This window comes from Lissotriton vulgaris, chromosome 5 (genome assembly GCF_964263255.1).
Source record: "Lissotriton vulgaris chromosome 5, aLisVul1.2, whole genome shotgun sequence".
NCBI lineage: Eukaryota > Metazoa > Chordata > Amphibia > Caudata > Salamandridae > Lissotriton > Lissotriton vulgaris.
Window position 1 is genome coordinate 1,706,874,616 of NC_141693.1, and position 14,706 is coordinate 1,706,889,321.

General features: G+C 47.3%; 1 protein-coding gene across 1 annotated transcript in view; it reads left to right on the top strand.

Annotated features, from left to right (window-relative positions):
• Window positions 1-218: 218 nt before the first annotated feature.
• The window catches only part of C1QL1 (complement C1q like 1), a 397,766-nt gene continuing 383,278 nt past the window's right edge, over window positions 219-14,706 (top strand). Inside the window, exon 1 of the mRNA XM_086923877.1 lies at window positions 219-1,140. Within this exon, the coding sequence (XP_086780003.1) occupies window positions 532-1,140 (609 nt within the window). The 5' untranslated portion in view covers window positions 219-531. The remainder of the gene's footprint in view (window positions 1,141-14,706) is intronic.

Sequence of the window (14,706 nt, forward strand, 5' to 3'; positions counted from 1 at the left end):
TAAATAGGGGGGTGGGGTGGAAGGTTGTTGTATATACGGAGAAGCTATCCATCGGAGATAAGAGCGAGCGATTGGTTGAGGAAGAGGAAGGAAGGGGTGGAGAGAGAGGAGAGAGAGAGCGCTGAGAGAGCGCACTAGGCGCTCGCTGCTGGGCGTGTGGCTCCATCCTCTGCTTTCACATTACCATCTGCCTCAGCTGGGGGGGCACAGGAGCCGAAGCTATATAAGGGCAATATTCAATTTCGGTCCAGCCCACAACTCGGTTTTTTGGGCTTTCTACAGATACTTCTGTCAGGCTTTCTGTAGTGGAGCTTTCTATGGACTCAACCATATAATAAATATATACATATATATATACATATATATATATATACACATATATACACATATTTCACCATAGCTCTCCAAGGGGTATCCACCCCCTCCCACCCAGCAGGCACCATTCCGCCATCGGGGAGGCAGCGTTCTCAACCGCTCTCCAGGCTAAGCCTCGGAAGAAAGACGCTCATCGCAGCCGCTGTGGGAGTCGTGATGATTTTGGTGCTGGTCATCCTCATCCCGGTACTGGTCAACTCAGTTGGGACAGACGGACACTATGAGATGTTGGGCACATGCCGCATGGTCTGTGACCCCTACCTGGCAAAGACCACTGCGGCCACCAGCGCCAGCCTGCGGGAAGATGCGGAGACACCGGGGGACAATAGTGGGGCTGTGCCACCCCCTCCGTCCACTTTGGTGCAGGGGCCCCAAGGGAAGCCTGGCCGGCCAGGAAAGCCGGGACCACCTGGCCCACCAGGGGAACCTGGCCCCCCAGGCCCAATGGGGCCACCAGGTGAGAGAGGCGAGCTGGGCAAAGTGGGGCCCCCAGGTTACCCAGGAATCGGCAGCAATGGTGCCATCAGCACAGCCACCTACACCACCGTGCCCAGGGTGGCCTTCTACGCCGGCTTGAAGAACCCGCACGAGGGATATGAAATTCTCAAGTTTGACGACATAGTCACGAACTTGGGCAACAACTACGACGCAGCCACGGGGAAGTTTATGTGTAACATTCCGGGCACTTACTTCTTCACCTACCACATCCTGATGCGAGGAGGAGATGGCACCAGCATGTGGGCAGACCTCTGCAAGAACGGGCAGGTAACGCGTGGCAGTGGGAACATGTGGCATCTGGTGTGTGGTGTAATTAACAATTGCAAACTTTGTCAAAGTGCTTTATGTCCGCCAAGCGTCAACCGTAAAGTTTGTTTAATCAAAGTGATCGCATAGAGGTAGGCTGACCTGCTCAGAATTACACAGCAAGTCGTTGGAGAGCCGGGATTCCGACGCAGTTAGCCTTGCTTTTCGGTCCAGTGCGTCCATGATTTGGAGCCGAGTTCTTGATCGGGTGGAAATGTGGCTCATTAGCCGACTCCTGGAAGCTAAAAAAGCTCTTTATTTCCCCGTTCCTACTTCGCGGACTGTGCGGCGCGAATGCTGAGACCAGCAATGCCGGGCGAGGATGGGGCGGTCTGAGCGAACCCCACGTCTAAGCGTTGAAGGAGGGGGCACAGCGTAGTTCTAAAATGTCTAAGCGCCTCAATGTAAATAGCCCCAGCGCCTCTCCTCCCTGGGGGACGTGGGAGCGCTTTGCGAAATCACCCAAACAAAAAAAAATGACCTTAATGCAGTCTGAGGTGCAAATGTGTTTTAGAGCCAGAATAAAAATCTAATTAAGGACCCGCGGTACACACAGTTTGAGGGATCAGTACAGGAAGTGGCAGCGACAACCCTTAGCCCGCCGGCTGACTCGGATAATATATTCTGGAGTCGTGTATTTTATTTTAGTTATACAACGCACGTTTGCCTCCCAGGACTTTCGCGCTGGGTAAGAGCGAGCTATAGACATGTGTTAAGATCAAAAGGCACACTTCTTGGCGCTAGCAATAATGTTCAGCTAGTTACACTCACGGCCACTGGAATAAAGCAGTCATGCAGCCGTGGTTGTTTACATAATTCCGGATTTTCTGCATTTGCCACATAATCCACAATCTGCTGCATTATTTGCAGATTTTACCCCCCAAAAAATCGACTTTGAACAGATCAAAAGTTACTAAACAAAAGTGTCTGACTTGGTTAAGCGCAGGGACAGACCCTTTGCAAAGTGTATCTGGGCACTCACTGTTTGCTGTATCGAGGTTTTAATTCTGGGCAAATTTGCACCTCATGGTTAGCAATGTAATCGTTAACATGCGCATTTCGCACCATTCTGCCTCATAATTTCTTTTTCTTGCCGAACACTTTTGCCAACCGTACCACATAATTTGGCCTTCAATTGACATATGATCCCAGTGGCCCTAGTTATACCCCTGGAATTGGCAAAGGGAGGAATCAACATTCAACTTGACACACAAATAAGAGTCCTGTGGATTTGCCTTGGCATCTGGGAGGTTCACCATACCAGAGGGTCGGGAAAAGCTGAGAACTTCAGAGGGAACTTAATGAATTTAAAATGGACTTGAAAAGATGGATTTCAGCGAGGGCGCTCTCTACAGATGCGCATCCACAGACCCATCAGCCTCCCTGCCCTATGTGGCATGGGATTATCAACTCGCCTGTGTCATTAAAACACCAATTTACTGTTAAGGGGTGTATTAGTCCATGTACTTTAAGGGTAGCTTACCAAGACTACAACTCCCAGAGCACCTCAAGGCATCAAATGAAAGACCAAGACAGGATCCATGCCTCAGGGAAGGGGTTGAAGAGTCTGGAAAGTAGATCTGAACTGGAGGGTCTGGTGCAGCGGCAATAGAGGCAGATGGCACAAATCCTAAAGCACCAGCATGAGATTAGTCTCACTCAAAGGTGACAGGCCTGTAGGGGAATTTGATGGTGTCTGTGAGAGGCTAGTAGAGCTGGAACAGAGTCAGTCCTTGTTCAGGAAATGGTCTGTCTGACCAGTTTGTTTCACAACTTTCAAGATTTCTGTGCCCGTATCATATAGAATTGCCTCTTGGTGACAGCTCACTAAAAGAAAATGCTATAGCGCAGTACGGTATTCCACAAGCAAACATGATGTGTTTTACATCCTTAAATTCCAAGGTGTCTCAAAAAGCATCTTCTATAATCATGAAACCCTGCATGGAAAACTGACCTCTGTGCCTAATTTGTAAAAGAATGAGTGGGGGTACCCAAAGCTCTCCTTCGAAGCCGACGTCCGGTGCCTTTACCTCTCAGCACACCAAATACCAAGGCTGTGCAGCCTTGAATCCACCTCATAGCTCTTTAATCCATCACCAGACCCTCCCTGCCCCATTACCTTTCTCTTGCAGGTTCCTGCTTTATCCTTTTGCTGTGTTTTTTTCATATTTCTGTTCCTTCTTCTATCCCATATGTTTGTTTCCTCTTCTCTTGCTATTGGTCAATGTCTGAAGATGATAAATAGGTGCTGGTCCCAAGAAATGAGTGCCAGTGGGCCCCACGGGCACCCATGGCTCAAATTAAGCACTGATTGACCGTGACTCAAATTGACACATGCTCGCTCTCCTTCTTTGCTACCGGATGGCCCTCTCCTCACCCTTCATTGTCTGCATGCCTTACTCTCTCTGAGTGTAGCCTACCCTCAGCTACATGCCTGTGTGACTACTTTCTATTACTGGATTTTGACAATTTGCCCAGACCTCGCCTCGTAGATCACAGCCTCATTTGAAACCACATTCCTGCAACGTAAAAAAGCACAGTCTCTTCCCATCTATCCATTCATCCCGCCAGCCACTTGCATGAACTCACATATTCACCACAAATGATCACAACTAACTCCTAATAATTTCATCTGCCACAAACAGAGTGGGTACCAAGCATGGAATGGCCTTCTAGAGCCCAAGGATAATCCTGACAGGAGCCAATAACCACCAGATTAGCCACTGACCTTGGGTTCTGGAGTAATGTGCGGCCTGCCAAAAGCGCTTCAGCGACCGTGCAGGGTTAGAAAGCACTATGTAAATGCAAAGCAAAGCTACATTTTCTTCTTTTTTCACTTTATCCTTCTTATACTAATACTCACTCTAATACAAGTCAAATGGAAAACACAAAGCTTCCTCTTTTCCTCTTTAAAGGTTTTTCTTGGTTGTCCTGTGTGCATTGCTGAGGATAGTCCTAGGGCCGGAGAGCACTCTAGATGCAGCTTCAGCACCAGGACACTTTACACACCTCAGCGCGGAGCAGAAGGGTCAACGTGCGAGTAGCGTCCGGCACCTGAGTGCGCTGTGCGGTCACTTTGGCTCATAAGAAACTTCACTTTACTCCTTCTAGGGTCCAGGAGAGGCTTTGTGACAGAGTGTGGGTTTTCAAAGGTTAGCTGATGTACGATGTAGTAAATGAGGAGGTTCCTCGAGCATCTCAGTATCCAACTAGCTTTTACATACTGCTTTATATTACTCCCAGCTAATTACATGACATCTTAGATTAACAACCATCTTCTACTGCAAGTAAAAATATTATTTTACACCAACCAGCTCTCACTAGTCTCAAAAAGATTTTACTCTGGAGCTAACATGGGGATGCCAGGTGCATTTAGGACTTCACCAGCCACCCTCTATCGTACTCCAAAACTTTCTGTCGGAGCGAATTAAGAAATGCCTGGAGCGTAACAGATTTACACCAGCTGGTTTTAACACATGCAAGATTATTTTACGCAAGCTGATTATGGGATACCTGCAGCACAGGAGAATTACACCAGCCAATCTCTACCACTCTCAAATACACTTCACTGTGAAACAAAAATGAGGGAATGTCAGAACAATTTTCCTAAGATTCCTGGAGTACAAGGTTTTACCATGATGACACCATGATGGCAGAAAGGCGACGTCAGAATAAATATTGTATTATCTTATTATTATTGTAGTCTCTTTTATTTGGGAGAAAACTCGGTGATGCCTGAAGTACAATATTTTGTTATGAGGCGTGTCTCAAACAAGAGATGTTACTATTGTTCAAATTAGGGGATGCCCAGGCTAAAATATTTTCATATGGTGCAAATTAAAGGATGTCTGGAGTAAAAGGTTTTATTATGGAGCAAATTTGGGGATTTCTGGAGTAAAATATTTTAATGTGGTGCAAATTAAGAAATGCGTGCAGTAAAAGGTTTTACTATGGAGCAAATTAGCGGATGCCTAGAGTAAAATATTTTATTACTGTGCAAATTGAGAGATGCCTTGAGTAATAGGTTTTACTATGGAGCAAATTGGTGGATGCCTAGAGTGAAATATTTGAATTTGGGTAAATTGAGTGATGTCTTGAGTAAAGGGTATTTACTATGGAGCAAATTAGGGTATGTTTGGAGTAGAGTACTTTAATATTGTGCAAATTAAGGTTTGCCTGGCGTAGAGGGTTTTCCTATGGAGCAAATTAGTGGATGCCTAGAGTAAAATATTTTATTATGGTGCAAATTGAGAGATGCCTGGAGTAAAAGGTTTTACTATGGAACAGATTGTTGGGTGCATGGAGTAAAATATTTGAATTTGGTGTAAATTGAGAGATGCCTTGAGTAGAAGGTGTTTACTATGGAGCAAATTAGGGGATGTCTGGAGTAGAGTACTTTAATATGGTGCAAATTAAGGATTGCCTGGCGTAGAGGGTTTTACTATGGCACAAATTAAGTGATGACTGGAGTGAAGATGCAAGTTAAGGATGCCTGCAGGACAAAAAAAACATGTGCTGTGAAATAGGGTGTGGTGTAAGGGCCAGAGCTGTCACTTTTGGAATTGGGAAACCAGCTTCAATTCTCGGCATCAGCTCAACCTCCTGTGATTCTGGACGAATTTCTTGATCTTCCAGTGCCTACCAAAAATGAATGTGTAATGTAACTGGTGCTCATGTAGAGCGCTGTAATACCTTCGGGTCGCGTTCACCCTATATAAAACTGTGAGAGAAAAAAACGTGAAATATGAGTTTAAAGCCGCCCGTATTTTAGCAAACTCAAGGTTTTCCCACCAGAGAAAATTCGGGGTCCCCTTGAGCGTGTCAGGACTGGAGTACACCAGCTGTGCTATATTTAATTTAAAAAGTCTTCACTGCAGCGCACATTCGGAATGACTGGAGCAAAGATTGGTTGGCAATGTAGAGTTAACATAGGCGAGGCCTGGGTCTGATGACATTTACGCCAGCCGCCTTTCAGTGTTCTCAGAAAGATTGACTCCAGCGCCAACTTAGAGAGACCCAGGACAGGTTGCATTTACCGCAGCTGTAGAAATTTATGTGAATGAAAAGGAGTTGTTCAAGAGATAATTAGGATATGTCTGGAGGACCTCAGAGGGGCAGCAGGCGCCTCTTGCCGCGCCCACGAAGCGCTGTGCGTCTGCAGGCTTCGGGGCACTGCTGGGAGTCTCACGTGCCAGGCAGCGGTATTCACGAGGACCCACTCTCGTGCACCTCGGAGAGCAGCTGAAGGGTTTGGGATTGGTGTGTGCTGTGGGCTGCTGGCGACCCATACACGACAGTAGTCCGAAGTGGGCACTTTGCGGTGCCCGAGCTGAGGCACGGGGTACCACAGGGCGCGAGGCCGAGCGCGAGAGGTACCCAGAGTGGCACGCGGAAGTTCCCGCGCCTTCCCTGGCTCTGGCACGGGCGCTCAGAAGGTGCACAAACAGCAGCTGGCACTGCATGCCCGTGGGCTGGGAACAGCTGCGTGCCCGCTGTGCCGCCGAGAGGAAGCTGCTGAGAGGGCGCCGCTCTGCAGTCACAGCTCTGTTGTCATTCTCCAGCTCGCTCCCTCCTTTGATTCGTCACCATCCCTGCCAGGAGGGCAGGCAAGTGTTGCCAACTAGTGCCAGCGACAAAAAGTTCAGAGTGAGCCTTAGAACAAAGATGAGCCCTTGTTTTTCGCCACTTCTCTGCCTCGCCTCTTTTCCCCTTTGACCCCGAGTGTGTGTGCAATTTCATTGCCCTTTACGAACCAGAATCCACGTTTCTCTCTTTTGCTGCCAAGCTCGACATGTCTGCACGGTATGTGGACTAGTTTCAAAGTTGCTGACTGTGGAACACGAGAAGCTAAGCTGCAACCCTGGCCTCACTGTGGTATGGCTAAACTGTGTGATCCTGATCAAATCATATTATCTCCCAAGATTGGAAGTGCTTAGAAACAGATTGAACACTGGCATTAACCAGTGTGTATAAAAAGTGGCATTTCTGTTCAGCCGAGGAGCTCCTCGAAGTAACTCACTTCACAATATGACAACTATAACTACCTAGCACCTGTTTTCATTCTTCTCTTTCGTCTTTCTCTCTCTTGCATTAAACACTCTCTGGTCCCTCTCTTTGCTTCCCTTCCTTCGCTTGCCGCCTTCCTTTCCAGTTTCATCTTCTCAGGGGGGGCACCCTAGCGAGACTGGTCATATCTCAACCCAGACAGACATTCTACACCCGTAAACACATAACTGATTCCTCCATCCTCGCGTTAAAGGATACACCCTTCTCCTCAGGTCATATTTATCACCCCTCATAAACACGACAGTTTCCATATAAAGTTACAATATTTAGAGAATAACATCATGATTCTCCCATGTTCATAACTAATACATGAACTTTCCTTCCTAATCCTTGGAAGCGAGTAGCCCACATTATCTGGCCTCGTGAAACTGTACAACCACGTGTTTGGGAAGCTAAAACATTGCAACACAACCTCGAAAACAGGGTGACCCTTCTCCCTTCACTCGAGGGTTCCAGTGTTTGATGCGCTTCTACTGTGGAAGTAGGGTGGAGTGGCAGGTTAAGATTTTGGCTATTGTTTAATAGAACTTCACCATCTTTACAATTAATATGCAGCTAAAGTTGTGCAAAAGGTGATAGTTTTCCTATTTCCCTATGTTCCTATAGCGATACAGTAGAAAGCAACAGACAGCATGGCTGAAGATCCACATTGTAATTTGCTGTTGTCAGGAAAGAGTCTCAACTAGTTAACCCCTAGCACCACCAGCTGCCCTCGGCAAACAACTGCAATTAAATTGATTGGGTTCCAAACCAGGAATGAATCATAAACAAAGCACTGGATAAGAAATACAGGGCTGCCTCAGAGGAAACCTCAACTTCCCCGTCCACTCTCTCCCGTAGGCAACCCCGCAGAGCCTGTGCCACCTCACCTCTCCACGCATCACCGACCCTTACGAGGTCAGCGATGATGGCTACCGGCAGGACCTCCAATATAATAGGGAGAACGTTTTTTGACACTCCAACCGTCACCGGAGCCCCCGGAGAGGGGAGGTTCAGCCGGCCGGTAAGGGTGGCAAGGCTGGCCAACACAAGCAGTGGTACCAGAAATCCTGGAACAGGAAAAATCAAGGAGGCATATTTACAATGAAATGGCGCCGGCGCCACAAGCAATTTTGCTGTGCCGAGCTGTATCATTTCAAAAACGTAGGGATGTGCCGTATTTACAAGAATACAGGGCATCCCTGTGCGCGCCCCAGCTCCGGCACACAAACAGCAGGTGTGCGTCAATGCAGGCACCCCTGCACCATGGTGCAAGTGTGCTTGTGTTGCTGGGATGACTGTGTTTGTGCAGGAAGGAAGACCTTCCTGCACAAAAGCAACCAGTGATGGCATTTTGCTCCTTCTATGTGTGCTGCAAAATGCAGCAAACATAGCAGCACACAGAGAAAGAGCAAAAAACGAGGATAAATAAAAGTATTTCTCTTTGTTGCACCACTTTATTGCCTCTACTGGAAAGGCATTAGTTTTTGACGTTGACCCAGATTTATGAATTCTTGTAAATCTGGGGCAGTGTCAAAAAGCCATGGTGTCGCGTGGGAACACCAACTGCAACACCCATGACACACACGTGTGATGCAGAGTACTGCATGAAAGGGGGCCATATTTAGAAAGGCTGTGTAAAGCCACGCAAAGTGGCTTTGAGTGGCCTTGTAAATTTGGCGCAGTACACTGCGCCATCGGAGCGTAAAAAAAAGGCTCCAGTGGTGCTATGGGTTTGTAATTCTGCCCCAAACTCGGGTCCTGGAAGGTCAAGGGGCATGTGGGTGGTCCCCAGGGGCTACCAGGCAGCGATGTGGCTATCAGGTAGCTTTGTCCATTATTTAACCTGTCCTGACGCCCCTGACAATCGTCTTTGCAACCCTGCCAATCCCTTGGCCTACAATGGTTGCTGACAATGGGAGACTACGAAATTCAAACCATGGCCACTGTTGGCCACTGCCCCTGGCCGATCCGATCCACACCTGTCTCTGGGGTCTGTACTTGTCTGCCTTGGCCCCTTGTCCATTCTACTTAAGAAAGGAGATGAGAAGCACAGAAAGAACATGCTGTTGTGTCACGCTGAGTGGTGTGCAATGCTTTCCAGTTCTGCATTCCCTCTCACGTCCACTCATTCAGTCTTCTGTTCCTCAACAGAGCTTTAAATCATATTTGGGATGAAGGGGGAACTAAAAAAGAGATAGAATGGGAACATTTTTGATACCACGCTGGTTTCTTGTGTAGCGCTGGTACAGCCCTGAGACAACTTCAAAGCACTGATGGGAAAAAGAAGAGAGAAGGAGAGAATACAAAAGGGGCTGAGGGAGCAGGAAAGACAAAAGAAAGGTGAGAAGGAAGGAGGGGATAGGAAAGAGTGAGAAGAAGGCAAAACAATAGTGAGAAGGAGGACACATGATGTTATGTCATGTTGATGTCATGTTGTAAAGAGTTATATTGCCCTCGGGCTGCTTCAAAGCGCTATGGTGGAGGAACCTATGGAAGGAGCTGTTATGAGAGATGTACGAAGAGAGTTTTAAAATTAACGGCCACAAGGAAGAAGGAAAAGAGGGCTTGAGTGTGGAAAGTAGCGAGCAGGAGAGATGGAACCTGGGAGCTGAGGTTGTGTTAGCTGCTTGTTACCATGAGGGTGGACGGGAAATGGAAGAAGGCTCGAGGGTGAGAAAAAAGTGATCATGGCCCAAGCATACTTTAGAAAGGATAAAGGGAGAAACAAGTTCAAAAATAAGCTATATTACTGGGTTTTTTCTCTACCGTGTTCCAGTCCATCACTGCCTTTATCTCTTTAACCTTTCCTTCTTGTCTCTATCAAATTCCTGTTGGTTTTCTTCTCTTTTTCTAACGCAATTCCTTCAGACGTCAATGTCTTTCTTGTGCTCTCTTGTTCTCCCCTGACTATTTCTATCACCTTCTTTCTCTCTTCCTCCCTTACCTGCTCTTTTCCTTCTCTCTCTTCTCTCTGTCTCCCTCCACCTTTCTTTTTCTCACTCTCACTCCTTCTATTTTCTCTGTCTCTCCTAACTTTTCCACTGCATCTTCCTTCCTTCTCTTCCAGGTGCCCTAACATCCTTCCTTTCCTTCTTCTGTTTCTATCCTTCTGCTCTTTTCTCTCCATCCTTTTCATCTTTTCCCCTGCCTGGCTAAAGATACTTCAAAGTCAGGGTCTGCAGGCCCAGCCCGGGCCTGGTGCAGTGACACTGGGCTGCAGTATTTATAAAGTGGGCCCTTGGAAACGGCCGCCCTCCCATCCGAGGGCCTCTCAGCCGCCACTCTCCCAACTCCTCTTAAAATGAACCCGCTCCGAGCTCTCAGAGAGCCAAGCCTTCCCCGCTCCCGGCCTCATTAGAAGAGGATGCGGGCTCCAGCAGAGCTTCAGGAGCAGACGAGGCTTTACCGAGTAATTAACCCCTTGAAGCGCGTGTACTGTTTAGAAAACCCCACCGATCGCCATGCAAATTAGCGACCAGGAGGCAACCTCCGCTCTCCGAGCGGGCCCGAGGTGCAATAATTGGCTGGAATAAAAAGGAACGAGAGGTGATTTACCCAGGAAGATGCGAGCACGGGAGGACGGGGGCTGTTTGCATTGATCTCGGAAGAGTTGAAAGTGCTTTGAAGCCGTAGTCTGGGAGCGCCGAGTGAAGTTCACGCTCACTGGGCACTTAAAGAATACGAGAGAAGAAAATGTCAGATAGGGCGCATGGCATTAAAGCTTTAAAAACCCATTAAACGCTCGTGGGATGGTGGTTGGCGGGGTTGCGGAGCTCGGAGCAGTGAAGGGAGCAGGTGTGGAAGAAAGACTTTCGAAGCCAAACAGGTACGGCTGGATGGAACGGCCTGCTTCCTGCATAGCTCCTCGTGCCACTGTTTCTAAGCGCCTGCTACTTTAACAGATAAAGACACTGGCGTATATTAAGTTGAAATGGTTTACCCAGGATCACATTATATCTTGAATGAGAGGAGCCGAGATTAGAGTCAACAACGTAACGTTCACAGTAAGTCTGAGTCGTAAAGCACACCAGCGGTATTTGGGCTATCCACTAACCACCAGAAAATTGTCAGGCAGAACTTATCCTAATACATTTTAAACTAATAATAACAATTACAGATAAATAAGTGTGCAGTGGATTATTAGGACAATTAGGAGTCCAGGTGTGCTGAAAGCCAAGGCTGCCTGGTCCCAACTCCACCTCACGCCTCTTTCTTCACCCACTCACCACCCCTAGACTGGGCACCTTTTTTTAATCCCTGCTTTCTCCGTTCATCACTGTTTTCATATTGTCTGATTCGTTTTCCCTCTACTGTCTTACTTTCTCTTTCTCTCAGTCTGTCAAATCCTGGTTCAAAACAAGTTCGGTCCCCAAAAACGTGTGCCTGTTGCCCACCAGCTGCAATACCAGCGCAAATGAAGCGCCGCCGTCCTCCCGGTACAGCCCCGGGTATTTTAAAGGATATATATCAGCTTTATTTGGGAGGGGATTATGAAGGTACCACAGAGATTGGCGTATTCAACATGATACTGAAAAAGAAGTTCTATTGTCGCAGACGTCACCAGGACAAAGGCACGTCACGTCACGCAAGTGCTGCGTCACGAGTCTGGGGAGGTGTAGGCGGGTGGTATGTATAAACCTAGCTGAAGAGCACAGCTCTGTGGGAGATGGTAGACGCGTTGGCAGGGTGAAGACATTTGTAGGATAAAAGGCCATTAAGAAGAAACAGAAATAAAGAACGAAAGCTGTAAGGACATATATATATGAAAGTCTCTATACAAGAAATAACACTGAAAAGAAGTGTTTTTATTTTTTTATTTCATTCTGAGTAAAAGAGCTGTGAAACTAACAAATAAAGCGAGTGCAGGTACAGAAAAGGGACAGAGTTACTCGCAGGGTGGTGTAGGAGCAGACGTCAGGGACATAGGTGTAGGTTAAGACAGATTTAGGGTTGGGAGAATTAGTGTAGGGCTAAAATAAAACAACATTAGGATCATGTTCAAACTTAGCATAATTGTGTGGGGGTTCAAATTCATTTTTTTTCATTAAGGAATATATCTTAGCAATTCCGTTATTGATCACTGAAATTTTATTTTTGAGGATTCTTCAGAGTGTTCTCTATCGTGGTATTTCTATATTCATTTATTATTTATTTGACATCCATCCATCCTTCCCCTTCTATTCTCACTATCCCCACTCCAGGCAGTCCTTGCCATAGTAAGACTTGTCTCTCGAACGCGGAGATAAGGCAATTCATACGCTAAAATAGCACCAAGACATGCTGGCCCCATTAACCGCTCGGTTGCCAAGGGGGTTCAGAAACTGTCCAGGGAGGACCCAATAGGCAATAGTTTGTGGCCAGGAGGGTCTGAGTCTTCTGAATGGCTTCTTGTTGCGCACCAGGTGACGTTTCTAGAAGTAAGCTTCTGGAATTGTCTGCTTTCTAGACTGGCATCAGCGTGGCATGGCAGGGTGAGACACACTCTGCTTCTGAACCAAAGGAGCCTAGGGGCAAAGATTGGGCCACCCTGCACCCAAAATACCAATAAACCACACATCCCAACCGGAAGCAGCTGCTAGAAGATCAGTGGTTTATGGATGAAGTTATTACTTTCCCATCAATCTCTGGATTTTCTCCATCCCATGGAGAGTTGGACCTCGCCTCTGGCAGCTGTGCGGCCTGTTCATCCACTGCAATCGAGTCAACGGTGGATAGAACTGTGTCCTCCAAAGGGTGCGAGGGGACATCACACGGCAGCGACATTAGGGACCGTGGATACATCAGTTACTGTGTTCTGGGCATCTCATCATCAAAGCTCACCCCACAAGCATCCGAGGCCTGTAGTTCCAGGAGGGTGCATTGCATTGTCATCTACGCTCTAGTGAGCAAGTAAGGGCGACAGTCGCTGACCCGGCCACTGTCAGTGACGTAGCCAGTGTGTCATGGGCCTTACTGCAAGGAAGGAACTGAGCCCTGTGACCGCTGTTTGAACTGGGAAATACAGTAAAAATCAGGGTTCAGAGGGCCCCTGTGCAACTGCACCTGCTGCACCAATGGAAGCTCTCGCCTAAAAACTGAATCTCGTGAAAACGAGAGAGGCGGGTGTTATCTGGTGTTAGATGCCCCTGTCCTCTGTGTGGAAGAGAACTTACTCCATACAAGCAGCAATATCGTTCCAAGGACATGCTTAAATGTTCATTGTTTTACCATCCCCAGGACATACTAAATAACATTGGACAAATGAGCTCATTGTAAGGAGAAGTTCGACATGTTTCTTCGCCAAAACAATTTTTTCAGGATTCGAGCACAGTGTTCCAAAAGTGGTCTTCTCCAAGATAAAGAGAGCAGTAAGGGTGTGTCCTCGGTGCAAACCAGTTCTAAATGAAGATTAATTGATACCAAAAGTGAAACCGCAGTACCTGGAACCCAATGTTCCTGATCACAAATGGTTCACCACTTGCACCGGACACTGGTGATAAATACAGGCCTCCTCCTGTGGGAAGTATTCCAAATCTAACCTGTTAGAGACAAACATTCTTACACCCACAAGCGAGGAGAGAGGTGGGAAGACACTGTGAGTGTCCACCTAGCATAAACAGTGAATCCTAAAAAATATATACACTAGAAGGAGCTATCAGCTGAGCAACCCAAAAAACTGAGTGCCACAAGAGAATATGAATACCTTGTGTCCCTGTCACCAATAGGTCCCGGTGCCACTGCACCTGCTGCACTAGTAATGCCCTAAGACGTTCATAAACAACATTCATAAAATACGCAACCCAAAGCACACCTGGGTGGTGAGGAGGAAGGATAGGATTAATGCATGGCTTTCATAGGTGAGTAGAAACCAGCAAATATGCCAACAAATGTGACAAAGTCAAATATCAGTACAAAAGGGGGTGGTAATGGACGGAGCATCTGAACCAATCAAACACTCACACCCAGTCAAAAGATCTGGGTTTAATCCATCACCGTTCTTTAGCCCACTCTGCCACCCCAGTTCAGACATGGCTATATGCAAATCAGTCTGACCCTGTGCCTCATGGGAACAGTCCAGCTCGAACTGCCAAGCCATGCCTTCCATGACCGGAAACAAGCTTCCGAGGACCGGTTTCTGGCATTCCAGCCGTCTTCAGCCCGGCTTGCTTGAATCCAGTGGCAAAGTCAAATATCAAACACAGATTGTGGGCTCGACAAGAAAAAACGTGCCCAGCAAATACCACCGCAATAACATCTGGAAGCAGTAGGATTATCAGTCACTAAAAATTGGCTTTACGCCCTGTGCCCTAAAAGAGCGCACTAGATACCTCGAGGGACTGCACAAGAGCCGAGGAGCGCAGAATGCAGCGCGCATTCCTCTACGGCTGTACCCGAAATTAAACTGCGCTGCTTTTAAGGAAGATTTTTCAATGGGCCCCCCAGATACAGAAAGTCCCTAGCCCAAGCTCTTATTACAAGTCGCTTGGACTATGGTAATGC